The 8,806-nt window shown below is 45.4% G+C and overlaps 1 protein-coding gene across 4 annotated transcripts in view; it reads right to left on the bottom strand.

Annotated features, from left to right (window-relative positions):
• Nucleotides 1-4,495: 4,495 nt before the first annotated feature.
• Rft1 (RFT1 homolog) overlaps nucleotides 4,496-8,806 on the bottom strand; it is a 46,310-nt gene continuing 41,999 nt past the window's right edge. For 2 of the 4 annotated variants that reach the window (XM_015494432.2, XM_048801144.1), the window contains 2 exons: nucleotides 5,296-5,439; nucleotides 4,496-4,701 (listed from right to left, as the gene is read on the bottom strand). In XM_015494432.2, coding sequence (XP_015349918.1) covers nucleotides 4,582-4,701; nucleotides 5,296-5,439 — 264 coding nt within the window. In that variant the 3' untranslated portion in view covers nucleotides 4,496-4,581. Of the gene's footprint in view, nucleotides 4,702-5,295; nucleotides 5,440-8,806 lie in introns of those variants that run through there. The other 2 variants (XR_007346875.1, XR_007346876.1) reach the window with 2 other exon arrangements.

The raw sequence follows: 8,806 nt of genomic DNA, 5'->3' as shown, positions 1-8,806 counted from the left end.
ACAAGTTTATAATAGCACACATCTAGAAACAACCTCCAATGGTACAACATATAGCAAAAAGGATCACTGCAGTTAAGCAAAGAGAAAAGAAGCAGTGGGCAGAATGTGCAGTCTGTGTATGTATACAGGACATTGGCTTCCCTTAGGGCAATTTATAGTTTGCTATACATAATTTACTATCAAAAAATATGAAAAGTTGGGCATGGTGGTGCATGCCTACAATCCCGGCTTCTCAAGAGGCTGAGGCAGGAGGATTGCAAGTTCAAAGCCAGCCTCAGCAACTTAGCGAGGCCCTAAACAACTTAGTGAGACCCTGTCTCAAACAAACAAACATAAAAAGGGCTGGGGCTATGGCTCAGTGATTAAGCATGCCTGGGTTTAATCCCTGGTACAAAAAAAAAAAAAAAAGGACATCAAATATGTAATGATAACAGTAGATAAGATCAGGAAACACAATCGGCCTTTTTTATTTTTTATTTTGAGACAAGGTCTCACTAAGTTACTGAGGCTTACCTCGAACTTGGGATCCTCCTGCCTCAGCCTCTCAAGTAGCTGGGATCAGAGGTACGCACCACTGAGCCCGGCTTACATGGCCCAGCTTACATGAACATATATATATATATTTAATTTTTTAGTTGTAGATGGACATAATACCTTTACTTTATTTATTTTTATGTGAGGATTGAACCCAGTGCCTCACATGTGCTAGGCTAGTTGGTCTAGCACTGAGCTATAATCCCAGCCCCTATGTGAAGCTATTTTAATTTCCTTGGTGACTTCTGCACTAGTCTGGCTCCCTTGCCTAAACATGAGCCAAGGCCCAGGCTCTAGCCTTATAGTCCACAGGCCTACTGTCTCCCCCTTCTCTGTTCTACTCCAAAGGACTGCTAAACACTGACTTCCCCATGCCCTCCATAACAACCTTGAAGCAATGCTGGGTAGGGAGGGATTGGAGTCTTTTGTACATGGGGAGGAGGCAAAGCCACCCCCACCTTTCCCTGGAACCTTCTGAAGAGATAGAGGCACGGTTGGGATTAGAATGCGACTCTCCCCTCCTGCTCTCTAGCTCTGTTGATTATGTGGACCAACAGCTGTCCTTTGGTCCAAGAGACAACATAGTTGAGGGTAAAATATCATCTTCAGGCTGCAAAGGCCACTGGAGTCCCTACAGATTTGAGGCATGTCTCACGGAGGCCAACAGAAATGAGGGAGGCCTGTAGCAGCAGGCTATGTGGTACACCCCAGCCATGGCTCTTTGAGGATGAGCAGAACTAGGTAGAGAAAGGCCCAATGGACCCTTGCCACTCAGATATGCTTCATACACTAAAATCAACAACCTCATGCCTCACCAAGGATCAGTGCCAGGTCCAGATATGTCTGGTATCTCCGTACAAAACATGAGTCCTAATAGGAACAGAACACACATCCCTTTGTGGGAAAATTCCACCTTATCAGGACCCTGTGCCCATGCTAAATTCTGACCTTTTCCTCTCAGCCACTTCTGGAAGGAGAAAGCCAGTTGACTTGAACTTGGCATCCTTATTCCCAGTGCAGTGAAAGAAAAACAAACAAAACCGAGCTCTCAGAGATTAAGCCAAAGGGGCTGACTGGGGAGAGACAATGTTGGTTTTTTCTTTTTCTTTCTTTCTTTCTTTTTAATTTTTTTTAGGGTAAGAAGTAAACACAAGTTTCTGGATCAGTCTAGGAGTTCCAGGGGAAGATACCAGTAATTGGTGAGCAAAGCTATGTAGGGGTGAGGCGTGTCCTCAGTGGGCCCGAGAGGCCATTCACATACCTGGCAGAGTCCATTCATGCCTTTCCAATGTTTTTAGAAGCAGCCCACAGCAGCTGGCCTTCCTAGACAAAGCCACATTCCCATCACCAGCAGCCTTTTTTCTTTCTTTCCTAATCTAAGACTGCAGCAAAATCTAACCAACCAGCTAAGGCAATTTCTGAAATTGCTGAAAATCATTTAACAAGCTTCTGGAGCATCCTTGTCCTGGGGAGACGTTCAGACTGTGCCTGAAAGGGGACATTTGCTGGCAGCTGTGGCCTTCCCTAGAAGCTATGGTTTTGCATCCTGGAGCCTGGCTGTGGGCATTTTTAAGGGTTAAGGCCTCAGACTTCCATCCAGATTCTGGCCTCTGTGCTGTCTCCCCTTTGAAGGTCCTCACCCCCAAATCTCCTCCTGGGCCAGCCAGGCCCAAAAAGGAGCTGTCATTTCCTCTTCACCTGAAGCTTTGCCTTTAAGAAAAGGAGAAATGTTTCCACTGAAAGAAAAGATTCAAGCTGCTTCTATAAATTGCGGGGAAGTGGGGAAGAGGCAGTGGAGTGACATAGTCTCAGTGACTACAGTCCCTCTGCAACTGTATGTTGGACAGATTTATAATTCCACTCCCGGTACAGGGGCCTAGGTGACCCCTGCTCAGTGCTTTACCTACACCCTCTCATTTAGTCCTTGCCACACCCTAGGAGGCAAGTGTGGTTATGCTCATTTTTAGATAAGTAAACTGAGTCTTAGAGGAATATAACATTTAGCTCAAAGATTCAGGGGATGAAGAGATGAAGCAGAGCTCAATATGAGGACTACTTCAAGTCTCCCACTTGACTTCTTAATTCTCAAGGGAGAAAGAAAACAGAGCTGTTGGAGGAAAGCATGATGGGGACAGAGAGACTTTGGAGAAGAGGTCAAGGACACAGGCAAGGGTCCAGTTGGGCAGGGAAGAGGGAGGGGTATAAGCACTGCAGGAAGGGCAGGCTGGTTCTGGGGCTCTCAAGGGCACTCTAAGGATCATCACAGGCAGAAGCCAAGAAACGGATTGGGAGCCACAAAGATGTCCTGGGCTAGGTGTCACCTGAGTGACAGAACTAAAGGAAAAGCTGTCAAATTAGGCTGAAATAATTATATTTAGTTTTCTAAAGTAAAAGCTTAATAGTTAAGCTTGCATTAACAGTAAAAAGCTATCAAGTATTTGTAATATCCTCTCTTTGCCATCCTTTAATATCATCTCTTTGCTGGGGTTGATCCCAGCTCTGCCACTTTTTTCATAGCTGTGTGGCCACTTCTTCCTGTCTGAGTTTTTCCCCAACTTGTAACATGCAGACAATGGATGAGGTCTGTCATGAAGATTTCACAGCTAACATGATTAAAATGTGTCTTCACACATACCTGACACATGCTCAGTGCCTGAGAAAGAATTGTTCAAGGTCACTTGGTGAGTTAGAGAAGGGCAGCTAGGTGAGATACAACTGATGGCATGTAGCACAACAGAATGTATCATTAGGAAATGACACACACAAAATTAAACCCTGCTTGTGAATTTCAAAATAACAGTGATATGAGCAGATTTCTCCAGTGATAGTGCAGATGGAAGAAACATGCAGGTAGGACACCTTTGGGGTCCTTCCACCCAGAGCCTGGCTCTGGCCCTCTGCAGGTCCACTGCAGGGAACACAGAGAGCAGGAAGACCAAAGTCACTGGTATACTTGGGCATCATGCCCATGAACCCTGCTGGGCAGCCACAGCTCCACACAGTTTCACTCCTGGTTACAAAGGAAACACATGTAAGTAGCTATGTCCCTTCTATTGCCCCCCATAGCCTGACATCTGCACACCTGCAATAACATTCTTGTCATTAGAAAGATACCACTTAGGGATCTCAGAAGTCATGCAGGGAAGACAGCAATCTTCTGTTCTAGTTTAGAAACATAAAAATGTACTATGCTAACCTGTTTGTTCATAAAGTTGTGTTAATTTTCTAGGGAAACTAAAAAGGTGAGTTATATTAGCAATGATGTATGGAGGAAACATTGACATTCTTTTTCTGGCTACAATGTGTTAAACATTCCTGGGTCTTCATGGTTCTCCCTTCCTGGTCTGTGCCAGTCTCTGCTAGAGGGTCAGATGGGATGCTCCAAAGCTGGGAAGGCTGAAGTCATCTACTGAGGCTCCTATGTCACCAGCTTCCCCCTGTGAGTTGACTCAATTCTCCTGGGAACTGAAAGCCCTCCTGAGAGGGGTCCTCTGGCAGCCCTAATGCTGTTCACCCTGGTGTTACCATTCATGATTTTCAACAGGAAGTGCAAAGGAGTGAGGAGTAGGGAGCAAACCAGTGCCGCCCACAGTGCATCACACCTTCCTTCCCCTACTCTCCCAGCGACAGGGCTGCGTGGAAGGCACACATAATTGGAAAGTGTGTCAGGATCTCCCAGACATGAACCAGAAACATGCTCTCAGTTGTCACCTCCAACATGACTAATGCAGTTGTGTCTTAATTAGTCACTGCTCACTGACTGCGCTGACAGCATTGGAGCTTGTTCTAAGGCCCTGACTTGTGATGGGGTGGTGCAGATGAGAGGCTAGTGGGAAGGAAGGCCCATGAGTGGCCACTTTTTCAGGTTCCTTTTCCACTGAGCTCTCTGAACCCAGGTGACCTTTGCCAAAGGCCCTTGTCAGGAGAAGGCAACATCACGAAAGCAGGATTAACAGGGTCATAACTTTGGCGTACTTTTATTGGAAAGAGGACAAATGTGACAAATAAATGTCATCCAGAAGATTCCTTTAAAAGCCAGCTATTCTGTCACAGGTTCTCATGGAGCTCCTCAGAGGCTGGAGGGCAACCGTGGATAAACCATGCCATCTGGGTGAAGCTCGGGGTAGAGCAATTGCTTAGCATATACAAGGTCCTGGGTTCATTCCCCTGCACCACAAAAGATAAAAATTTAAAAATTATCTTATTAGCCAATCTGCATGGTCCCCAACCAACAATGGCTGATGGGGCCATAGGGCTACTTATGGCCTATTACCTACTGTAGCTGTCTTATAAAGACCTGTTCTTAGGCCACTGTATGAGGGGCTGGAAGGAAAAGGTGGTAGAATCGATGTCTCATAAATGGAGGAACCTTGGCCTTTACCCTGAGAGCAGCAGTCACTGCCTGCTAGTTTTAGTACACCCTTGCCTGATATCTGGGACCCAGGAGAGATGAGAATTTACCCCAGTGAGCAGCCAGAAGGAGCGGAGGGCCAAAAGCTGCCTAGGAGAGGGACCCTGACAGTTTTGCTGCCAGGCGGCCTCTCAGGCTCCTCCCCTACTCTTCTCTCTCCCAGCACATTGTTCATTAGGCCTCACAGTTGCAAGATCAAGGGCCCTTCAACTCTTTAGGAACTTCAGACATGACTAAGACAGAAACAAAAATTTGCTGGCTCCAAGATACAAAGCTTCAAAGGGGATTTTGAAAATGTCTACAGAGCATAACATCACATCAGTTAGGCAACCACACTCTTGTATACTTACAAACTTGTTATGTTCAATGTGGGACATGGTGTACTTTTTTAGGTTGACAAGCTGGAGGAGGGCAGATGTCTCCAAAAGTGAGTGTGCTGGAATTTGCAGAGGTTGGGACAGAGTTCTGGGTGTGCGTACTCTGCTGCTGAGGACCTATCACATAAAAGGAAAGGCCTGACATTTAACCTCTAACACTTTCCATTTAAGCCAAACTTCCCAAAAAGGGCCGAAAAAGTGGTAGACAAAGAATAGAGTGCATTTTGGGATGGGGCAACAAGCAACTCCTGCTAGTTCATCTTTAAGGAAATTAAGAAATAGTTATAAAACTTCATTAGGTTCCTAAAGGAGGCTGAAATGCATTAGGAGTCCATTCTCTCCATTTTGTTCTAACATACAGACAGTTCTGGTTAAAAACAAATGATACTAAACAGGGAGACTGGTTATGGCAAGATAATTGGGGACTGACTGATAATACAAATACATGAGCCCTCCCTCTCCCCAAATTCTTCAAATAAAACACCTTTTTGTTACCCTCAAAAGTTAATTAGCAAATAAAATATTTACAACATTAACGGCTAATTCACTAAAGTATAGTAAATAACAGCAAAACAAATAATTTTTCATTAGTATCTGTATTGGCTCAGAAGTCCCATTTTCAAATTAAATGAGAGTCTCAGTCCCTTCCTGCATACTTCAGGAATAATTGGCAAATGGAAGCTGTATTTTAGCATCTTTGATCAGCTGCCCTTTCCAGTTCTGTGTATTTTGCTATCTTTGAGAAGTTTCTAGGGGACCCCTCATACTATGCCTTGGTTCATCAGCTTTCCAAATCTGTTCCCTTCTGACACATTCTGCAGATCTTCTGGCTTCTAGTTTGCCTTCCTGAACTCTCCCTCAAGGCTAATGATAATCTGGTACAAGCAATATTCTGGAGCCTGTAGGGTAGTTCCTAAAGGTTCTCAAGATGGAGCTTCTGAGAGCCTCCCCAACAAGCACCCTGCACACCCTCCTCACTTCACCTCCTCATTCTGCACCTGGCCTCTCCAAAGAGCAGGTGTTCATAAAGATGTGAAAGGTTTCTCCTGCTCTTATTCTTTTTCTTCTCTAGTTCTTACACCAGGCACAGCCCTTTTTTACTCATGGCTCTTCCAAGACTTGGCTGGAAACATGTTCCCCAATTCCCCCACTGGATATCAATTCCACTCAGCCCAGGGACCTTATGGCACCCCTCTTGAGCTCTTACCTTCTGGGGCTACCCACCCCCTCACCTGGGCTACTTCACCTGCAAGTTCTGGATGCTCCCAACTCCTGTTTCTTCCTCCATATCAAGGTAAGAATCACTGATGTCAGTGTACATCTTGGTGTGAATGAGTCAGAGCCCTTCCCCATGGGATCCAAATTTCCAGTATCCTCTATTCTGGAATGATAGTCTTTGAGCTCAGTGAAAAAAAAAATTCTATCACCAAGTTGAAGACAGGAAGGGGAAGGGGCTGCCCCAAACTTCCAAAAATCACATGACTGCTTTACTCTGCACCAAAATGCATCCTGACCCTTCAAGGAATAGCTGCTTCATAAATAACAACAAAACAAACAAGACAAGGACCAGGCGAGGCGGAAAATGGAGGGGAGAGGAAAGCAATGGGAAACACTACCTTAGAGTGAGGAGGGAAGAGTGAAAGAGACCCCTAGTCTTTCAGTCCCAACACAGAAGGCGCCAGACAACTATTCCTCTTCCAAGGTCAGGATTCTAAGTCCCAGTGTCACTATCTGCGTAGGGAGAGATGATCGATCCCCTGACGAAATCTAATGGTTCAGATTCAAATTATCTGCCCACTTCCTTAGGTATTTTCCCCCCATTCTGGAGGGAAGAAGGGTATGAAAGAAGAAAGGTCTTTACAAGGATGTGAAGAAAATAATTTATTCTTTTTTAAACCAGGAGATTGACATGAAACCAGCAATATAAGTACATGATTAAAAGAAAAAAAAAGATGGAAGGAAAGAAGAGCTGTACTTGGATTAGGTTGGGAAGCGGCATCAAACAGGGCCGAGCAGAGCCAGGAGTCACTATGGAGTGAGCATTACAAAATACAGCAGTGTCCCTTACAGAGACACCCTAGGCCAAGTCTGAAGTGAGGTCAGAGACGCAAAGGAAGCCAGCAATAGTGTTATTCTTACCACTGAAGGCTTTTCCCGTCATAAAAAGGACATGCCTTACAGACATGTTTCCATGAAGAAGTAGCCTCACTACATTTAAAATGGTACTTAAAGCCAAATGTGATTCCCCTGCCAAATCCTTCATGGGTGAAGTGGGGCAGCCTGGTCCACACATATGCAAGTGACCTGAGGCAAGAGGTATGGTTCTGGGACAGGCAGTAAGGGAAAACACCAGAGATCATGGTTAGGTTCACTGGGCTTCAGGGAAGTGTCAAGAGGGTGGAGATCTTTGGCCAAAGTACTGACAGCCTGCAAGGCAGGTACTAGCAGGGAAGCAGGTAGCCAGGATATAATAGTGTGAATCTGGAATATTCCCCAAAGGCTCATTATTGAAGGCTTGATCCCCATTGCAGCAATGCTCAGAGGTGGGCTTTTGGGAATTGATTGGATCATGAAGGCTCTCTCATCAATGTATTAACCCACTGATTGGTTCATAACTGAACTGAATATTGGGAAGTGGTAGAAACTGTGCCTAGTTGGAAGAAGTAGGTCACTGGGGACATGCTCTAGAAAGGTATATTTTGTCCCTGGTTTGTTCCCCCGCCTGCTTCCTGGCTGCCATGAGGTGAGAAGTTCTGCTGCACCACAAATTCTTTGCCATGATACTCTGATTCACAGGCCCATAGCAATGGGCCAGTCAACCATGGATTGAAACTTCTGAAACCATAAGCCAAAATAAATCTTTCCTCCTCTAAATTGATTTTCTTGGGTATTTTGTTGCAGTGATAGAAAGCTAACACACACAGCACTACTTGTCCTAGAAACAGGGAAGCAGGACATAAAAAGGAATCTGGCCCATGTTCCAGCTGGCCATCTGTCAAGAGGAGCAGGTCCCAACAGCAGCACCTGGTGGATAATGTGGGAGGAGATGAGGGGAAGAACCCTACTGTCAGACAAAGAGCCTCTCTCCACATGAGAATGGTAGTCCCATACCCAAAGACCTCAGCATCTCAAGGTCTGGGAACCTACATTTCTAACCTGTAATCCAGAACACTCTGAGGCACATGGCTGGAAGACTATGCTTTATGTCTGTCAAGTGAGCATGGTGGGTGGCAGGACTCTGGGGAAGGGGACAGTGGAATGGTCAGCAGAAGAAGAGAAGGAGCTTTTGTGAACGGAAGACCCATTTCTGTGCACTTGAGACAACCCTTTTTTCTGACTTAGCCTGATCCTACCCTACCAAGATCATGCTTTTGGAGGGCCTCTATTGCTTAAGACACCTTGCATTTGGTGTCTCAATTCAGAGGGGAAACAGATAAAAAGGTGTCAAAGTGACTGGGCCCTAGTCTTGGTAGGCTGATGGGTC

Source organism: Marmota marmota, unplaced genomic scaffold (genome assembly GCF_001458135.2).
Source record: "Marmota marmota marmota unplaced genomic scaffold, marMar, whole genome shotgun sequence".
Taxonomy (NCBI): domain Eukaryota; kingdom Metazoa; phylum Chordata; class Mammalia; order Rodentia; family Sciuridae; genus Marmota; species Marmota marmota.
Note: the sequence above shows the minus strand (reverse complement) of the source record. Positions and strands in the feature narration are given on the sequence as shown.